The sequence below is a fragment of the Delphinus delphis genome, chromosome 2 (assembly GCF_949987515.2).
Source record: "Delphinus delphis chromosome 2, mDelDel1.2, whole genome shotgun sequence".
Taxonomy (NCBI): Eukaryota; Metazoa; Chordata; class Mammalia; order Artiodactyla; family Delphinidae; genus Delphinus; species Delphinus delphis.
The window spans coordinates 134,535,800-134,556,183 of record NC_082684.1 but is presented as its reverse complement, the minus strand read 5'-3'; the positions used below and the strand labels follow the sequence as shown (position 1 = coordinate 134,556,183).

Genomic DNA, 20,384 nt, shown 5'->3' with positions numbered 1-20,384 from the left:
AAAAAGACCCTGTTCAAGTCTTGGGTCTGTCACTGTATCATCTGGGGGAGGTCCTCGCCCCTCTCTTTGTCTGTTCACTCATCAGCAAACTGAGAATGGTAATTCCTTCCTCATACTGTTGCACTAATTTAGGATTACAGGAGAAAATGTAAATAAAAGTAGCATGATGATCCACAAAGAGCTCTACAGCTGCGGATTACTTTATTATTGTTGCTCTAAACAGTGGGCTCCTTGAAGGCAGCCATCCGATCTGCTCTCTGTTCTTCCGGCACCTTCCACAGATCAGGTGTGCGCACCACAGCGACCACGTCGTCTAGTTAATTGAATTGCATGATCATCAGCAGCAGGAATCCAGCACTTCCGGGCGTGGAAGGAGATTGTGATGCGTAGCCGATCCCTCCGCCTCCATCTCCGCTAACCCCGCCCCTCCTCAGTCTCAGCGGTTCAGGATCAGCCGAAACCGGTTCTGCTCAGGTACTCAGCTGGAGGACTGGTTTCGGAAGACTTGCGGGGACACTTTCAGGTGATTGTCCCTCAAGTCCCTGAAGCATTTCCAGGATATGGTGTGACCCAGGTCAGGATTAGTTCGCCACAGAGGACGCACCTGTGTTCCCCCAAAGCCGCGCCGCACCCAGGGGTCGTACAGACACACTTGGGGCAGGGTCCGTCCTCTCTCCAGAACGTAGCTTTTATCACAGGAGGTTCGGTACAGAGCTTGCGGCGACAAGGAAAGAGCGGGCTCCTGGAGAAACGCCCGCCTGGCTGCGTGCCGTTGTCCAAGTCACTTTCCACCCTGCCCCTCAGTTTCCTCCTCTGTAAAACTGGCTACGAACCCCTCTGGGCCACCGCCTCGCTGCGGGAATGAGACTCGGACCAGGGCTGGCGCCTCCCATCCCACGCCCCTCGGGTCGAGGTCTGCGCGAGGCAGGGGTGCGGGCCGAGCTCCGCGCGGGCGGTGCCACGCCCCTCGCCGCCAGCAGCGCGGCACTCCTGGCCGACTTTGCGAACCTCCAGGGGGCGAGCCCGGCGCTCTTCTCAGCCCAAGAGGCGCCTCGGCCGTCTAGGGTGTGACTTCACCAGCGTCCCGGGGCCAACAGGGCACCGAGAGCCCGGGTCGCTGCCCACCCCCCACCCAGCAGGTGCCAGGACCCAGCCTTGCCCAGCCGCGTGGCGGCCGTGGGCCTGAAGGGGTTAAGGCCGCGGGCCTGGGCGCCGGCCCCCGGCTTCGCCAGCAGCGGTGCCCGGCGGCCCGCGACCGAGCCCCGAGGCGCGGGGCACGGCGGCGGGCGGGCGTGCGCTTCCTCCTCCTTCTCCTTCCGCCTCCTCCTTTGTAGCGAGTTCCCGGCCCCTCTTCCTCCCCCCGCCCCCCAGCCCGGGCCCTCTCCCTCGCTCCCTTTCTTCCTGCCTCGCCTTCCTGCGGCGAAGGAGGCTCATCTATTATAAATGCACATTCGGGGCTGACATCAGCGACGAGCGGCGGGCGAGCGCCGACGAGCGGTCCCTGCGCGCTGCCCGCCCGAAGTGCTGCCCCCAGGCTCGGCTGAGCCTCCCGCGGGGCGCGGGAAGCGCTCGAGCCGCGCCGGACCCCCTTCCCGCCGCCTCCCGGGGCCCGCCGCCGACCCCGGCCGCCGCCCCCGCACGCCGCGCCCGCGCCCCCGCACCGCCCCGGAGTTTCTGCATGACTGTCACAAAGGTAAGCGTCCCTCGCCCGCCGCGCCCGGCACCAGCAGGCGCTTGCAGCTCCAGGCCTGGGTTGCGGGGAGCGCGGGGGTGTGGGCGTGGGGAGGGGGCACTGGTGTCGGGAAGGTGCTGCGTGCGCTTCTCTTGTTCCCCCAGTCGCCCGAGTCGCTCCGGCCCCCCGAGGACCGCGGAGGGAAGGGGGAGGATGCCGCTTTGGCAGCCGCCTTGGTTTGGACCGGATCCCTCGCACCGGCTCAACCCCAGGACTGCATTTTTAACCCTTGTTTAGGATGCTGCATTTTTAACCCCTGGAGAGCAGTGTGGGGCAGCTCCGTGGGATCCCCGTTGGTGCGGGCCGCAGGGAGCGTCGCTGGCAGGGACTGGAGCTGGGCAGTGGGTGTGGGAATGGGCTTGCCGCCCTGAGGAGGCCCGCCGAGGTGAAAGCCCACCCCACCTGCCGGCTTCTGCCGCCCATCCCAGGAACTCTGGCCCCACTCCACAGGCAGCCTGTGGAGAAGGTTCTCCCCAGTCCTGGGAGTTGCTACCCGGCATGGGAAAGGTTCTGCCGTGGCCGGCTGGAAGATATGGGGAGGGACTGTGGCGAGGAAGGCAGCAGCGCACAGTGGCAGCTCCCATGTTGGAGGAGAGTTCTTGGACCTTGTCATAGGTGCCCAGGTTTACTGGAGAGACTGGGAGCTTCCCTGCTGTGGGGAAGAAAGAGTTAAGTGGGAAGCAGACCTGGATAGTGGAAAGTGTCCAGGGTTTAGGAGACCCGAGTTCACTCTCCATCACTATCCCAAATCCCCTGGGTGACCTTGGCTGGGCCCTTCTGCTTTGGCCCTCAGTTTCCTCCTGTGGAATGTGAGGATCAGGATGATAATATGGACCCTGGGGGTGGCGACGGGCAGTTGAAGAGCCAATAAAATCAAGGGTGTGATTGTGACACTTTTCAGACAGCTGTGTCAGGGTAAGGAGATCACAGCCTGGGCTTGGCCTTGGGTTTGTGGAGCCATGTACCCAAGGCCAGACTCCACCAGCTGCCCCGCTGGCTCTCATAATTGGAGAGGTGGAGGCCAAAGTGGGAAGGGCAGCTTGTTTGTGGTCAGAGCAGTGGGCCGGATGGCGGGTCAACCATGGAAGTGATGGGAGAGGTGATTCTGGCTCCATCTGATACGCCAGGGGCTACCCATGCCCCCCTGAGATCTGCCATAAGACAGAGTGTTCATTCAGGGTCTTTGGGCTCAATTCCGAAATCAGGACTTGGAAACATTGTGGGAAGATGCACTTGGGGGCTGAGGGGCTACCTTAGCTCTGGCTACTACTGGCAGGGCTGCTGTGACCCACAGGGTGCAGGATGCTTAGTGATTTGAAATGATACAAATGCTGTTTGTCTGGGAAGGATTATTGTCATTAAGGTTATTAATGTCAAAGACGTAAGCAGGTTGGAGTAGAAGAGTAATGGATGGGCCTGGATGAGAGAGAAAGGATGTGAGGTTTGTAATAACAGCACCGAGATTTGACTAGATGCCTCCCCTGTGTCTCTTTAAGTATGTGAGCTCAGGCAGCCTTCCTTCCCAGGAGGCCTGCAAGGAAGGTGTGTTCAGGCCCCTTTAACAGAGGAAGAAGCTGAGGCTCAGAGAGGTAAAGTAACTTGCCTGAGGTCACACAGTGAGTAAGTGGCAGAGCTGGGGTTTGCCCTCAGGCCTATCCTGAACTATGGCCTGTGATCGTTCCATTGCCCTGCACCTTGGAGACTGGGTGATTCCAGTGGTAGAGGGGCACTGCTTGGAGGCCTGGGCCCTGGGGTGGGGAGTCCATGAAGGTGAGTACCTGTCTGTTAAACCTATTGGCAGGCCTGGCCTCTTGGTATCCAGTGATTATTCACTAATGCACCCCCTTCCACCCCATCCCCCACCAAATCCCTCTGTCTCTCTCTTCCTGTTCTAACCAATGTGGTATCAGTTTAAGCCAGCTCAGAGGATTAAATAAAACCCCCACCTTAACCCTGTCTTCTCTTCCTTTGCCAGCCCTTCACAGACTAGTGGGGAGGGCTGGAGGAGCAAGAGGGCTACAGGGGAGGGGCCTGGGGGCAGGCCTAAAAGCCTAAAAGCCTGCTGGTAAAGGCTCCTCTCTGAGTTTGAGAAGAAACCATAGTGCTCTGGGAGTCTGAAGGCCTTGCCTGTAGTCCTAAATCAGCCACTAACAGGCCGTGTGACCTTGGACCAGTCACTTCCATCTCTAGGCCTCTGTTTTCCCATCTGTGAAATGCGGGAATTGGTTCCACCTTCTGCGGGGCTTTGGGACAGCTTCAACTCTGGCAAGGAAGTCAGCTCTGATGGAGACCAGGAAGCTCTTTTTTCTCTGGAGTTGGTCTGGTTACAAGAACCCTAACAGGAGTCTGGGAGGTGGGATCACTGCTTAGTGGGGTGGTAGGCTGGGGAGGGAATGGATTAGAGGGTGAGGCCCTGGCTCTTGCTGCCTCTAGGCAGAGTCACCCGTTTTGGGCAAGCCCCAGCTTCCTGCCCCTTGGACCCTTGCTTTGAGCCTTTGTGTCAGACGCCCCGCAGGGCAGATCCTCAGGGCCAGGGTTAGGTGTGGATTGTATTGTAGGAGACAATCTTGTTAGCTCAGAGAGCCTGGGAAGTGGAGAAGAGGAAACCAGATGGTCAGTTGCTGGATCCTCAGTAGCACTTCCTTGGGGCAGAGGGGCTCTGTTTTCCGTTTGCCACCCTCCCTCTCATACATACAACTAGCCCCCTTCATTGTGGGGTACAGCTGGTGAGGCTGCATGTAAAACCTGGGGGTTTTCTGGAGGGGCTCCTGCCCTAACACACTAGAGACTCGGAGCCATGCAGATTTTGAATCGTGACCTTCTAGCCTGATGACATTTTTCCTGGTTATGATGTTTTAAACTCTATTTTATTGTGTATATTTTAGTAAGCTGCCTTAGTTTCTTTATATAATGAGGAGGAGAAGAAAGGAAGAAAAACTAGAGAGGAGAGGGAAGGACCAGATGCAGCTTCCCAGCCTGCAGATATCCACAGGAGGTCAAGGCCCAGCCTCCTCCCAGTTTTGGTCCAGTGTCCTTCCATAGGGCAAGTCAAGGGTGAGGGAGTGAAGGCGGCCCTCCCAGTAACAAGATGATTTTATTCCAGATGATTTTATTCTTCAAATCCTTGTGCCTGATTCTTATAATTTTTCTGTCTCTATTCCATTTCAGTCATATACCTGACTTAGCACTTAGCAGTGCTTTTCTGTGTCTAAATATCTGTTTCTAAATTGCACTCACCTGGAAAAACAGAACAAACTATATTAGAAATGTGTGTAGAGTACTAGTCAATAGGCTATAAGAAAAGCCTGTGAGCTGTAACGTAGGCCTTACCACCTCCTTTTCGCTGCTCAGGGGTCCTTTGGAGTGATTTCTTGGCTTTTGTCTGTGATGTGACCAGAGATGTGGCTTCTAGGTAAGCAAGGTGGTGGCTTCTAGTGACTGGGTAGCCTTGTTCCCAGGTGTGCCTTGTAAGTTAGGTGCTGCTGAGCTCAGTGCTTTCCAAGTTCCCCAGGCTAGCTCAGGGGGCCAGGGGACCAAGAACAAAGTACCCTGGGCAGCAGGAATGCCTGCTGCACCTAGGAAGGACTTAGGAGAAGGAATGTGGGCAAAGAGAGGACACTGGATGCCAGCATCCCCCTCTAAGCAGTCGATTCCAGGTCCACAAGCAGTATTGTCAGCCGCGCCCTGGCCCTTCTTTCTGCAGGTCAGCCTTCCTCTCCTGCCCCTGTTCCAGCAGAGCTCAGCTCGCTGGTGGGAGCCCCTGGCTCCTGCTGAATGTGATAGGACGGTGTTGTCCTGCCCAGGTAGCTAATAACAGTTAATTGTTTGGCAAAGATCACATGTCTCTAGGGCCCCTGTGGAGCGGCTTATAGGAGAACAGAATGTTCAAGCAGTTTAATCATCCAGTTCTCTCCCCTGACAAATGAGAGAACTTAGGCTCAGGGAACAGAACTGTGATTTGCCTAAAGCCGCTCAAGCAAGTTTGAGGCTGGAGGGGCTGGAACCTGGGTCCTCCTGACTCCTGATCAGTGCTCTTTCCTCCTGGCTGCCCGGTGAGGGGGGACTTCAGGAAGCCGGAGCAGGGGCAGGTGTTTTTGCCCCCCTGCATCGCCCCAGCCTGGACTGCTAGTGTCTGGGTTTCCCTCTCCCTTTTTTGGGTCTGGGTGTGAGGGAGCCCAGGGTCAGGATAGGGAAGGGGGTTACAAGCCCTTCTGCTTCAACTCATGGACCCAGATGCAGTCTACCTAGTATACCTGGACCCCCAGATATCCCACTTCCCAGCACCATTTTCCTCTCTGGCTCTTACTGCGAGAAGAGATGAGAGAACCTCAGTTGAAAGGCTGAGAGGTACCAGCACAGACCCAGCTCCCAGACACGTAGGGGTAGTGTGGGGATTCTGCCTCCTGTACACTCCATGCACTCACCATACCTCCTCCTTCCTCGCGGGGCTTTTTCCAGATCGCTGGCATCCTCACGCAGAAGGTATCTAGCTAACATTCACTCATTCGTTCAGCCAGCACCCTCTGAGCTCCCCCTCTGGGCCAGGCCCTGTGTTAGGCATTAGGGTCACAGAGTGCATAGCCACAGCCCCTGCTGTCCAGGCCCTTTGAGGAGATGGATGTGGAAGGAGGTATCTCAGCGTCCTGGGTTAGGAGTGTCAAGGTCCAGTGGACACAAGCTGGGAGAGGCTGGTCTTGGCTGCATGCTGTAAGTGCTTCGTAAATACAGGCCCTTTCCTTCTCTGCTGTCTCTCCCTCACTCTCCAGAAAAGCCCTGGCGAGTTACTCCCTTCCTCAGTGTGCCCGGAGGCCCTGTGTTCTCTCGGCTGGGGGTGTTGCCACCTTGGCATCTATGGCAGCGCCTAGAGGCATCTGGGAAGGGTTGTGAGGCTCCCCAGGGCCCCAGAATCACCCCACAGCCAGCCAAGCCTGTGGAGTCAGCACAGACATGGGCTCGGCCAGTTTGAGTGTATGGACACTGGCTGGACCAATGGCCTGGCAGCATCAGACCCTGGCAGCTCAGCGATGGAGTGAGTTTTTCCACTTCTCTCCCGGGTTGGCCAGCCTGGAGCAGACATGGCCTCAGCTGCCGCCGGCTCCTGGCACCGGGGCAGCCCAGATTCTGATTTGGATAGCTGGCCACAGAATTTGTCTGGTGTCCAGGAGATGAGGGAATGTGCAAATTCCCTCTGTGCCCAGCCCCCTCTCCTTCCCTCTTCTGATCAGCTCGTTCTGTTCCCTTCCTTTCCCTGCCCCTGTACCCCGCAGGTTCAGGCCCCAGCCCCGAGCCGCCTGCAGCCTGGGAAGCTCGGAGCAGCTGGCTGGGAGCAGGCCCTGCCAGGGAAGGACAGATGCAAATCCGGTGGCTTCCACATGAAAAGAAGCTGTTTAGAATGAGCCTCTCCTTTGTGGGCCTGGAGTGTGGGACCAGCTGCGAAGGAGGCACAAGTAGGGTGGGAGGTGAGGGGGGGGATTGGGGGTGGAACTGCCACTCACCCTTCCTCTCTCCCTCCCCCCCTGCCACCCCCACCCCCGCAGAGGCCCCTGGAGGGACTTGGTAATTGGTTTCTGGCTGGCACCCTCCTTCCAATTAATTAACACAGCGATGGGAGGCGCCCAGGTTTGCTCACGACTGTCCTGTTTACAGAACACACACATGGGTTACTGCAGTGAATCCCTACGCCCGTCCCATGGTGGGGAGGGTTCCCCCTATTTACAGATGAATAAACAGAGTCTCTGAGTAGAGGGATGACCACACCCTAGTCACAGAGCTAATGTGGGTCAGAGCCGGGCTGCACACCCAGACCTTCTGACTTTGAGCCAGAACCTTCTCAATCTGATCACGTAATGGTCCACATCCTGTGAAGATGAGAATAACAGTTATTAAGCAGGCATTGGGCGGGCATGATTGCATTTACTCTGTTCACCATGAGAGTGATTCTATTATTGGATGATCCCATTTTCCAGAGGAGGAAACTGAGGCTCAGTGAGAGTAGGTGAATTGCTCAAGGTTGCAGGTTTAGCGGGTGGGGGAGCAGGGATCTATACCTGGGCTGTCTGACTCCAGAGCACACATTCCTCTGACCTCCAGGCCTCTCCTGCTGGAGCTCTGTCATATTCTGCAGCCCCTACCCCCAAAGCGTAGGGCTCCTGTCTGTGTGTCTGTGGCCCTGCCATGGAGGTGTGCTCGCCTTGAGGGTGACACTCGTGGGTGCATCATCCTTAGACTTTCCTGTGGCCTTTGCTGGAGCTGGGAACAATGTGAATGACTGGGGGAATGGTGCTGGGTAAGGAAGACATCCTGCACGTGGTATCCGGCATTAGATAAGGCTGCTTATAGGTAGGGCGGCCAGCACAGCAGCAGAACAAGGTGGGGCAGAGGCAGGGCCTTCCTCATTCCCGTGAAGCTAGCTTTGTCCAGGGAACGCAGGTCTGTGGACCAGGCCTGCAGCCCTTACGAGAAGCAGCCTTCTCTTGAGATGGCCCTTGATTCCCAGGGGGTGCCTAAGAAGGCCAGCTTTTGAGTCAGACAGATGGCACTGTATCATTTACTTGCAGTGTGTTCTTGGGCAGGTTGCCTAACCTCTCTGAACATCTGTTTCCCCATCCTTTAATTGGGATTGATAATAGTAGTACTTAAAAGGATGATTGTAAAGATTAAATGAGCTGATCTGTGTGAAGCACTTACCACACGCCTGGCAGTTAGCGTTAGCTATTAACACCGGGAAGACAGAAAATTAAACAAATGCTGACAGTGAGTGTCCTGGGGGTTATGAAATGAGCAGTACAGGGACCTCTGGGAATAATAGCAGGGGGCCTGACCTAATCAGGGGGCTCAGAAGTGACTGTTAGCTGAATCACGAAGGAAGAGTAGGAGATGGCAGGTGAAATGGGGGGAGCTGAGGAGAGGATAACAGGCAGAGGGAACAGGGCAGAATGAGCAGACGTCTGGAGTCAAAAACAACTCTCCAGGATCACTTCCTGCATGCCAGGCATTGGTGAGGGCTAAGCCCAGGTATTGGCTCATTTCATCATCAAAGAGACTTTATGGCGTAGATTACTGTTATTTCCACTTTACAGATGAGGAATCAGGCACAGAGAGGCCAAGGAAGCTGCAAGAGCTCGCCCAGTGAGGCAGAACAGAGATGGGTCCAGACCTGGGCCTCCTGACTCTGGCACTCTTTCCTTCCTCCTCCCCGCAGCTGGAAGATGGCTTGTCACTGGGCCACTTCTTAAACTGACCTGAGGGGTGTGAAAGTGCTACATGCCGTTGCCCAGCCTTCTGCTGCCCTCCCAGGGCCTCCCCGGGCTGCGTAAGGGAGGGCAGGGGCCCTCCTGGCTCGCAGGCAGCTCTGGGGAGGGGTCTTTTTTTTTTTTTTTTTTCCCCAAAAGGAAACTTTGCTCTGGCAGGAAAATTTCTACCTTCCATTTTTACTGGACCCAATTATGACTGATTTTGTTTTTTTAAACCTTTCTGCTTATCTGGATTGGGCCTTGGTCTTTACAGTAAAACCATAGGGACAGATGCAGAATTTTTAATGTTGGAATTCTGTTGGGTGTCTGCATTTTGGTGTCTGCCCTGCCCGAGCTCAGAGAAGGTGACATTTTTCACAGGCTTAAATTTACTGGCCCCTGAGTGAGACAGATGGTGACACTGTGGGAGGCTCTGGCTGCCCGCAGATGGGAATGTGGGGAGGCTCATTCTGGGTGGTGCTCACGCCAATCCCTGGGAAGAAGCCCCCACGCTCAGGGCTTAACTGTAGAGCCGTCTGAGGTCGTCTGGTCCAGCCCTCTGCCTTCGTGAACTCCACGCTTTCTAGGAATATGAGAATGACTCCTAATCGTAATAAATACTAACTTCTTAGTAGGCTGTTTGGAGCCTTTCACCAGGTGTTAAGTCCCTGCTTTCAAGGAGCTGACGGTGAAATAAACACAACAACAAACGTAGCTAACCCTTCGAGGGTGCTTAGTTTATGCCAAGCACATAAAAAGTGTTTCATATGTATTTACTCTTTTAATCTTCCTGATTACCTCTGAGGTCTGTGCTATTACTGTTCCCATTTCCATAGTAGCAGAAACAGGCCCAGAGAGGGCAGGGAGGTAACTTACTAGGGTCTCAAAGCTGGGGAGGGCCTGAGCCCACCTCCCGGGCCTTCTGGCTTGCCATTCCATCAGGCTGGAATGACCCCAAAACATGGGACCAGAGCAGGGGGCCCGGAGGCGGAAGATCCAAGCCTTGCTCTTGCCACTTTTTCTTACCTTGTGACCCTGGGCTAGTCCCTCAACATCTCTGAGCCTCTGTTTTCTCATCTTTGAAAATGGAGTTAGGACTCAACCTTACTAGGGTGCTGTAATGTGTAAGTAAGGCAGTCGTAGATGTCATGGAAGGGGATGGTTATTGTCATGTCTAATTCGCGCTCCCTCCCGCCCCCTCCCATCACCAGCGTTTCACGGCCTTCAGAGTTTGGCAGTTCCATCCAATAGCTAACCCACTTTTCCTGCGCTGTAGTCCTGACTTCAGAATTGATTCATACTCTGTTGGTATGAAAAAGAGGAGTTCATCTCTTCCAAACAGCCTCTATCTGTTTTCTGCTCCGTCAGGCTAGTTGGGTGCAGATAAAAAGTTGTTTTTCTCTCTTCCTATTCTATTTTGGCTGTTTTAATATGCTTGGGATAAATAATCTGGCAGTAAAAATTGGGCGTCCTGCTTTCATTTGAAAAGTGAGCCAAATAAAGCATCCGAACCTTGATGTGTATCATCCTGGCTCCCTGCAAGCCCCAGCTCCCTGTGGGAGGCTGGGGAGGATGGGTCCCAGAGCACAGTCCTGCCTGGGTCTCTGGGCAGAGAAATCCCATCCTGTCCCCCGTGGCAAGGGACCTTGACCTTTGCTCCAGACGCGTCCTTATGCCTTTGGGGCTCAGACTTGCTTTTCCTTTAGGTTTATGGAAAGGAATATGCTCCAGTAGCTTGAAGCATTTACAGCGAACCGTTTAAACACCTTAAGTGTGATTTCAGAACTAACAGCTTTATGATCTGGGATCTGGCGGAATTTCTAAGACACGGAACAGCTGATGAAAAGAAAGGTGTTGGTGGATGGGGACAAAACGATTTAATTCTTGAGGTTTTTTGTTTAACTTCCTAAAGATAATGCTGTTTCTGCCTGCCCTGCCGACCTCCGGGTGAAGGATCAGTTTGCAGGAATGCATGGGGAAATTTGGGATTCTGGGAAATTTGGAATTCTGGGAAAGGGGATTTCTGTGCACCTGAGCAGCCATCTGATAACTTTTTATTATCACACATCTGTCCTCTAAAGCCCAGGGGTCTACCTTCCTGCGTTAATCATTATGATATCTGAGGACAAACTCAAGCTGTTATGCACTGAGGCTATTTCAGGGCCTGAGTTGTCCTGTTAAACTGGCCTTTTCAGGGTCTGCATCTGTGTTAATTTCTCTGTCCCGAGAACTCCTGTAGCACCCAGTCTCCACTACACCAGATACAAATAAAAGCCCAAGGTGTTATGTTGTTTGTTGATTGCTTTATGAACGTGAACCTTGACTCCTTAATTACGAGCTTGCTGAGGCCAGAGATTACATCTGATTCTTTTTAGTACCTTTCACAGTGTTCATCAAAGGGCTGTGCACGGTAGAAAAGGTGTGATATAGACCATGGGGTACCTGGTGTAAAGGGGCGAGATTGGGCAGGATTTGAAACAAGCCTAGACCATTCCCTGGATGTTGCTGCTTGGGCTAAGTCCTTACTCCTAGAGATCTACAGACTGCTAGAACTGGAAGGGACTCTAAAGAGATGTAATGGGCTCCCTCATTTTGCAGAGGAGAAAACTGAGGCCACAGAAGGTTTACTCAAAGGGGCGCCAGTGGCTGAGCAGGAACTGGGGCTGCCTCCTGCCTAGTGGCAGGTTTGGGTTGGATGAACTTCAGTTTAGTGGGTTTCTCTAGGCTTCTACTAGAAATCAGGCCAAGGACTGATTCAGAAGTGGGGGTGGGAGAAAGTTCCAGAAAGTAGACTTTCAGAACTCAGTCTAGCTGGCAGTGGGCACCCAAACGAAGAGGACTGGCTCCCCAAGTGACCAGCCAGGAGCAGCCTGCCCCAGGGCCTGGTCAGGCCATGGCAAAGGCAGAAGGAACAACTTCTGAGGCTCTTTCTGCTCGGCCGTGGGGCTGTGATTACCCAGATCTGGTGGCCCATGTGTCCTACATGCCAGGCCGCCACCTTGGCCTCCACAGGCGGCCCGTGAACCTCACTCTCCCTCCTGGAAGCCGGCCCACCTGGCACGCAGAGCTGCAGGCAATCTTTCCCTCCTTTGTTTCTCTGAAACCATTAGAAGGGCCTCCGGGTTGGGAGTCTGGGTTGCTAAGAGCTTTCCTCTGGCCAGGCCTTATCACTGGCTTGAGAAGTCTCCAGACAAAGTTTTCCCTGGAACTCTGGCTTGGAGGGATGGAGGGAGGGAGGAAGGGAGAGTGGGCGGAGGGAAGGAGAGGGGGGCTCAGGAGCCACAAACAAAGCCTCGCCTCTGCAGGCCCCGGGGGGGCCCGGGTGCTGGGGGGTGGCCGTGGGAGCTGCAAGCTCTGTGGGCCTTTGCTTTAGAAAAGCAGCAGGAATCACACTGCTCTGCTGAACCTGCCCCCGCCACCGGCCAGTGCACATCCATTATCGCACGGTCCCCCGCACTCTGCTGTCATTCCCACCTTACAGGTGGGGAGACTGAGCCTCCGAGAGGGCAGCACCCACCCTGGCACACACAGTGGGGAAGGATGAGCTGGGACCTGAGCCTGGTACGTCTGATTACATAGCCCCACGGACATGCAGAAACTTAGCAGCGCGCTGGCCTGGCAGTGGACGGCTGATCTTGCTGTGTGGTTGCTTTTTAAAGAATACCCTCCCAGAAGCCACTATAGAATTCAGTTCCTTGGGGCCTTCTAGATGTTATTAAAATATAAATTCCCCTGGGAGGGATGATGCCTTAGCTTGCTGATAGCAAGACCCTAAGCAATGAGACTCAGGAGAGGCTCCTGAGGGGGAAGGTGAGACAGGAGGGGAGAGCTGTTTTGCCCAGGGAACAGACGTGGAGAGGATGACCAGCCTTGTTCTGCGCACCTCTGCACCCTGGCCGCCCTGCTCCCTGACCACCGACCACCCTCCCCACCCCTCACCCTCATGAAAATCAAATGAGGCCTTAGATTCATTCAGAAAACTTTTGCTGAGCACTTGTGTGCCAGGCCCAAAGCACGTGGCACTGAGCATGCAGGGATGAACCCAGGCTGCCCCCTCCTTGGGGGAGCGCAGTCTCGTGGAGGAGATGGTGGCTCAGAAGGACACACGGCCGCGGGGATGTGGGGAAGGGAGGCCAGTGAGCGGGGGAGTGGAGATGTGAGCACAGAACTCTGAAGCCATGGGGACAGGGTGGCGGGCCCAGGACGCTTTCTGGAGGAAGAGATCTCATGTCAGCCGTCAAGGATGAGTAGGCAGAGGTGGATGAAGGGAGGGGAAGGCATTCCAGGTAGAGGGCTGGCATAAACAAAGGCATGGAGGGGGGCGCAGGTCTGGCTTATTCCAGGAGAGAGGCGAGTTGGATGTTGCTGGGTGGAAAGGGTAGGACGGCAAGTGACGAACAGGCTGGGAGGCAGGCAGGAGCTGGGGAGCCAGGGCTGCCCAACCAATGAGCGTGAACTTCACCCCTGGTGGTGCCAGGAGCCCCCAAGGGGTTTTAAGCAGAAGAGTGATGTGGTCCGACTTGTACTTTATTTTTTAATAAATTTATTTATTTATTTTTGTCTACACTGGGTCTTCGTTGCTGCACGCGGGCTTTCTCTAGTTGTGGCAAGCAGGGGTACTCTTTGTTGCGGTGCGGTGGCTTCTCTTGTTGAGGAGCACGGGCTCTAGGCGCATGAGCTTCAGTAGTTGTGGCACACGGGCTCAGTAGTTGTGGCTGATGGGCTCTAGAGCACAGGCTCAGTAGTTGTGGCGCACGGGCTTAGTTGCTCCGTGGCATGTGGGATCTTCCCGGACCAGGGCTCGAACCTGTGTCCCCTCCTTTGGCAGGCAGATTCTTAACCACTGCACCACCAGGGAAGCCCTGACTTGCACTTTAGATGGTCCACCCCAACCCATGTTGCCCTGGAGGCAGAGCGGCGAGTGGACATTGACAAAGCCCACGTATCATGAGGTAGGAGTGCGGGTTCCGGGCCCCCAGCCTAGATTTCCTGCTGGCATCTTCCCATGCCTGGGTGAGCACAGCACGTGCCCCTCTCTCCCCCAAGGAGATACCCCTGGCTGGGACCACTGCATGGTACTGGCCTTTCTCATCTGCCTCGGGCTGCCAGAAAGGTTGAATCTGGGCTTGAGAAGACAGGGTGTGGGGAGGGGGCAGAGAGGCCCTAAGTCTCCTTCTAGGAAGCCTTGCTTATGGCCTGGTGAGAAGACTCCTGGAATGGGATTTTGGAGCCCCCTGCTTAAACTCCAGCTCTGATACCGTGTGGCTGTGTGATCTTGGGTTGATCCCCTCTGGTTGGGACTCAGTTTTCCCAACTAGCTTAGGATAGTATCACCTGGTTCGAGGCTGGGTGCAGGAGTGAGCTTACAGATGTGCTTATGCCCTGTTGCTGCCCAGCTACCCTCCCCCAGCTCTCCCAGACCCTACAGCCAGAGTCTCCTTCTGAGCTGCGTCCTCCAGCACACGCGCGCGCGCGCACACACACACACACACACACACACACACGTTCACTCCAAACTGCTGAGGGTTTATGAAACTTGGAGGTTGAGGACCGGAGTTCGAGTCCCAGCTCTGCCCCTGGCTTGCCCTGCGCCTTTGAGCTTTGAGTCGCTCAGCCTGTCTGAACCTTTGTGCCTACCCCCTCCCATTTGGAGTAAACGTCAGCCCTCCACACACAAGAAGGGAATTTTATGAGCCAGCCTCTTCCACATCTCTTTAATACACCCTCCCCTGTGCTGATTCTGCCCCCTTCAGCCAGAGTCTTTCTTCGATGAAAATTCTTTCCAGTTTTCAGTGGTGACCTGGTTGGGGGTTGGGGGTGTAGTATTCACTGGGATAGCGCACGAGAGACCCTTCTGGAATGATGGTGGTTAGGTGAATGTGTACCTGTGTAAAAATTTTGCAAGCTGAACACTTAAGACTTGTGCTCTCTAGGCATGTTGGATCTATTTTAATATAGGAATATTAAAACATTAATGTTTGGTTTTATATAAAGGAATAATTATTCTATTTATCTATTAATAATTGAATACATTTTTAATGGAAAAAAGATTCTTCTCAGCTTTCTGGTTCCAGCTCCATATCTCTCCATCCATTCACGTATTCATTCACTCTACAAATATTTGCTTGTGCCCCAGGCAGCCCAGGCTTGCAGAGGTGAAGGAGACGCAGATGCGTGCACTGTTTTGGGAGCTCAGAGGTGCAGAATCTTTAGTGGCTCCTCGCTGCCATTAGCGGTGATTCTAATGCTGGCTGCAGACCACCTGGGGAGGTTTATATGCTTGTGCTCAGGGTCAGTGTCACAGGTGTGTGACCTGTGCGATGCTTGGTTTAGTACTCTGCTGACACTGTCCTGAAATTCTTCATAAATTTTGATCAAGCGGCCCTGCAGATTATGTAGTTGGTCCTCCCTGCACCCACCCCCACCTCCCGGAACAACAGAATCAGAATCTCTGGGAGGTAGGGCCTGGGCATCAAAATTTCCTCAGAGCTGAGTTTCTTTCTGGAGCAGCCCAGTCCAGACGCAGCCCTCATCCTCAGACACTCGGCTGAAACAAGAGCTAGAGCCTGGCTCTCTAGATGCTTGTAACTCAGTTGGAACGATAAGCCCTCACACATGAGAGTGTCACAGGAGCAGTCCCCGGGGAGGCAGTGGTGGCAGCGAACCATGAAGGAGCTCAGGGGAGAGGCAGGATCACTGTGGGGTGGGGTGGTCAAGGAAGGCTTCCTGGAGGAGGTGGCGCATGCACCATCCTGAGAAGGGCAAGAGAAAAGAAAGATAGGAGAAAAGGCAAAGATAGAACAGCATTTAGGAGAGGGAAAGACTCGAGGGGGAAAGGGAGGAACCAGGCTAACTGGAGTGCGGAGTATGACTTGGGCAGGGAGAGATGTGGTTGGGAGGCTGGGGTGGGGCAAGGTTGGGAAGCCCAGGAGGTGACAGTCTGAGAAGTCAGAGTCCTGTCTGCAGTGGGGAGCCGCTGAATGTTCCGGGTCCAAGAATAATGTGCTCCATGAGCGTTTGAATGGATAAATAAGAGGATTGTTTGAGGAGGCTTGGGGGAACTGGCCCGATAAGTTGCCGAGGTCTCCAGCCAGACTGTGGTCCACCTGTTCTGGGAGGCTCTGCGCCCCCTTCCCCGTAGGCGGTGCCTGTCTGTGCGGAACCCCCTGTCCCCTGCCGTGTGCTCTTGGGCCGCAGCGACTGAAGTGTCCCCAAGAACAACAGACTCTTGGCAGACCATGTTCTCCATTTCTAGGAATGGCAAGTGGTGAGGGGAGGGGCCCTTCTGGTAAAACTGGACTCTGCTCTCCTGCTCCCACCAGGTTCCCCAACCCAGGTGAGGAGCTGCTGTAGGAAAGTGGCTCTGTCTGCCGTCTCTTATTTCCCACGGCCTGGTGGACGCTGCAGTGCCTGGGGAGGGGGCGGGGGTCCTGCCTGGGATAGAGGAGCCCTCCTTTCTGAGTGGCCAGCAGATCAAACACAGATCTGTTTGTTTCTTAGTCTCCTGAAATATTTATGCAGGAAGATGAGAAAGGAGCTCTGTTTATTGAATGCATCTTCCAGGAAAGAAGCCACAGGGAATGGGCTGCTTCCTGAGTCTGAGAGCCAGTGAGCAGAGATTTCTTTGGGTTTGAAGCCAGACAGAGCCTGTGTACTTGCAGAATAAAGGGGAGTAGGATTTCTGGAGGCGACAAAGCCCTCTCAACCTCCTGCCTCCAGCCCCAGGAAAGCCTTTCAGCACATGCTTTCCTGGTGACTCCAAATGACAATTGAAATCTCAGCCTAGTTTCTATTCTGGGCTTTGTTTCTAACATGCTCTGTGACCTTGGGCAAGTTGCTTAACCTCTCTGGGGTATCAGTCCAGTTCTGTTTGCCCCTTGATAGTGTTTGGAGAGTCAGATGAGCTGTGGAGTGGGTTTGCTCTGAAGCAGTGAAGGGGTAGGAAGGGATGTAGGGAGCATTGTACCAGGCAAAAGTCCTAGCCATGCAGTGTTCAAGGCCAGAGAACTGACCAGGAGAAGGATTGAGTGGCCAGTGCCACTGGCAGCCTCAGCTGTGGCGTGTGGGGTCAAGCCGGAGGGGGTGCTCTGCGACCCAGGCCCACCCTGTGGCCCCTTCCCTCCTTCCTCCTTCAGCTGAGCCCTGCTGTCCCATGTCCCTGAGAATGCTGGCCGGATTTCCTCCCAGGAGGGGGACGGGGGTGTCGGTTTCCATCCCTTGGGAGTTGGCAGGCAGCACTTCTCCCTGACAGTGGGATCAGCCTTGTATTCAGATGTGGAAGTCTGTGGCTCCACGCCCAAGCCTCATGGCCAACCTCAGATCATCTGCTGTCCACACTCAGGGAACCTGGATCCCTGCCCTCAGTTTGGCCCCTGGGGCTGGGCTTCTGTTCTCAGCTCCAGGGTTGGCTTGCTGTTCTGTCTCCTGTGGTGGACCTTGTAAGAGGTAACCGTTAATAACAGGTCTTAGCATTAGAACAATCTGAATCTTAATACAAACTACCATCCACTAAGCACCTGTTCCATGCCAGGGACTGTGCGGCCTCGGGGGACACACAGAAGAGACCAATCTCCCTGACCTTTAAGGAAGTTGAATTCTGCCTGGGAGGCAGACACAGATACTGATGGAGTGTTTGAAGTAGCACTGAACACAGGTCCTGAAGGCCACAGTTCTGTGCCCTGGGAGACTGGACAAGGCTTCCAAGGGGAGGTGGTATTTGAGTCTGACTTTGAAGGGTGGGTAGGATTTGGGAAAGGGTGGAGGAGGGAAGGCACAGATGAGTAAAGACAAGGGCAGGGTCACTCCTGAAATGTTCTGGAGCTTCCAGGTTGTCCGGGGAGGTCTGAGCATAGAGGGTCAGGAGCTGGGAAGGTGGGGAGTGCACTCAGGGAGTAGCCAGAGGGGAGGTAAAGGTGGAGGCCAGGGTGAGCTACGCATGCGTTGAACGTGGGAAATGGATGTGATCCAGTCATTAGATTCCACGACAATAAACATCATTAAGCACGTACTGTGCCAGCCACCGTTCTAGATGATGGGACATATCCACACAGGTGAACGAAACAGAAAAAGTCCCTGCCCTCAGGGGACTGGCCCTGGAGGGTGGGGAGACAGGACAGAACACAAATACATAAACACTAGGTATCAGGTGGTGGTAAATGCTCTGAAGAAAAATGCAGTGGGGTCAGAGGGCAGAGTGATGGGAGGGGCTGCTTTAGACAGAGCAGCTCTGAAAAGGGGATGCCAGGGGCCCAGGGTGGAACGAGGGGAGGGAGGAGGCACGTGGAATCTGGGAAGATCTTTCTGGCTGAGAGAACAGAGAGCTCCCAGGCTCCGAGGAGGGGGCTGCCTCCCACTCAGGGCACAGCTGTGAGGCTTTTGTCTGGGGGAGCACGAGGGGAGAGGTCAGAAAGGAGGGGGAACCTGGGCCTGGGTCCCTCAGAGTCCTCCTGCCTCCCCCAGGCTGGCACGGGCTTCCTGCTCGCTCATGTTTGTCAACTGACTAAGCGAGAGTGACCCCTCAGGGGAGGACGGGCAGGAGAGGGACAGGCTGGAGGCTGGGAGCCGGTGAGTGTCTGAACCAGGGCCGAGACAGTGGGCCCGGGAAGAGGACTCTCCAGGCCTTGGTGACTGAATAGGAGGAGAGGAAGATGACAGCCAGGGTGGTCCCGGAGCTCCCCGGAGAAGAGCTGGATCGTGAATCCGTGGGCATCCCCGCAGTGGGCTTCCCACACCCCGTTCTGTGGGTTACCTGAGCCAGCCTGGCCCTGATCTGGGGCCTGTGCAGCACAGCCAGAGCCTCCCATCCCTCCTCCCCTCTTGAGGATGCTCAACGCTGGGCCGCACCCTTCTGCAGGGCCGGCAGAAGTCCTCAGGGGCTGCCCTCCCCTGCCAGCCTCCGTCGTCTCTAGCCTCATTAGTATATTTATTTTTTCCCTGTGGGGAACTGGTGTCCTGCTCGTTTCAAATTGAGTAAAACCAAAGAGCAATTAAGAGGCCCAGCCTTCCTGGGTCAAGGAGAAACGACGGAGGGAAGCGGTGCTGCCGCTTTGCTGGCTGCTGAGCACATCTGTTCTGGGCTGGCCTGGGTTTGAGCGGCAAGGAGGGCGGCGCTGTAGGACTGGAACTCACCAGTAACAAAATACTAATGATAAATGTTTACTTAGTGCTGACCATGTTCCAGGGACTGTGCTGTTTTACACGCATCTTACTATCATCCTTTCAACAGCCTGTGAGCCGCAGGGACGGGAGAGGGAAGGTGCTACTGTTATGTCCATTTTGTGGATGAGGATACTGAGGCTCGAAGGAGTTAAGTAACATGTCCACGGTCACACAACTGGTAAACCGAGATGGAGCCAAGGTTCTGTCCCATCCTTGATGCACTCCAGGGCCCATGCCCTTAACTGCCTGGCTCATTAGTGCCTCAAAAGCGTTTCCTTTAACCAATGGCTTCTCCCTAAATTGTTTCCCTCCCATTAAAAAAAAAACAAAAAACAAAACACAAAAAGCCCTTCCGTTGCTGTGGAACACAGAGGCTTCGCCAGAGTTACTGAGGTGAACCAGGGCAGAGAGTGGGCACGGGCCAACATTCCGTCTGGGCTCTCGCTCTGTCCCTGTTCCTCTGCTGGGGGACCGCACAGTTAGACCCATTGCGCTTGGTGGGCTCAAGGGCAGCAGACCTGTTGGGGGCCACTGTGATAGTCCAAGCACAAGGCCTGAGCTGGCCGAAAGGAACAGTGAGGGCTGGAGAGGAAACAGGACTCGGGGTCATGTTTTGGAGGTTGATGAACCTGTGGAGGTGCCTGAGAGGTAGAAGTCAGTGGGGGTCCAGGGGCTCCCGGGAAACCCAGGAGGAGTCTTCTCTGGTCAGCAGTTCTGTGTCCCAGATCCAGCCCCCCTCAAACCAGACCACCTCCCTTGTTCCACAGACTTGGCTCTGAGAGCGTTTTTGGATTTGGAAAATCAGATCCCACAGAGGCTGCAGCTCAGTGCCTCAGGCTCTGTAGGCAACCCCAGGAGAAGAGGGGCAGCAGCCGGCTGGAAAATTGGGGTATCCTGGTTTCCGGGGAACTGAGCTGGGTTCCTGGCCAGAGAGAGATTGGGGGTGGGGATGGGAGGAGGAGAAAATGAGAGAGAACAAACAGGAGGTTTTGCCATCTCTGCTTCTCTATCATGCGGGGTCAGTGATTTTTGCTAGTAGCAAACTCCTGGGAGAAAAAATTGATCCAAAGATGGTAATCCAGTTTTCTCAAGAGAGTAGGCCTGCCTTCTAAGAAAGCATGGACCTTCAAGAAGCCAGGAGGAGCTTGGTGCCCTAGAGAGGCAAGTCCCTGGTAAGCGTTCCTCCCCAGAGCCCGCCAGGCCCAAGTTGCCCCTCTTTGCTGCTGTCTTCTCTCCCCAACTCCTTCCTCCCTACTTTTAAT

General features: G+C 54.9%; 1 protein-coding gene across 1 annotated transcript in view; it reads left to right on the top strand.

The window, feature by feature from the left end:
* Window positions 1–1,389: 1,389 nt before the first annotated feature.
* The window catches only part of CORO2B (coronin 2B), a 139,252-nt gene continuing 120,257 nt past the window's right edge, over window positions 1,390–20,384 (top strand). Inside the window, exon 1 of the mRNA XM_060005705.1 lies at window positions 1,390–1,693. Coding sequence (XP_059861688.1) covers window positions 1,679–1,693 — 15 coding nt within the window. The 5' untranslated portion in view covers window positions 1,390–1,678. The remainder of the gene's footprint in view (window positions 1,694–20,384) is intronic.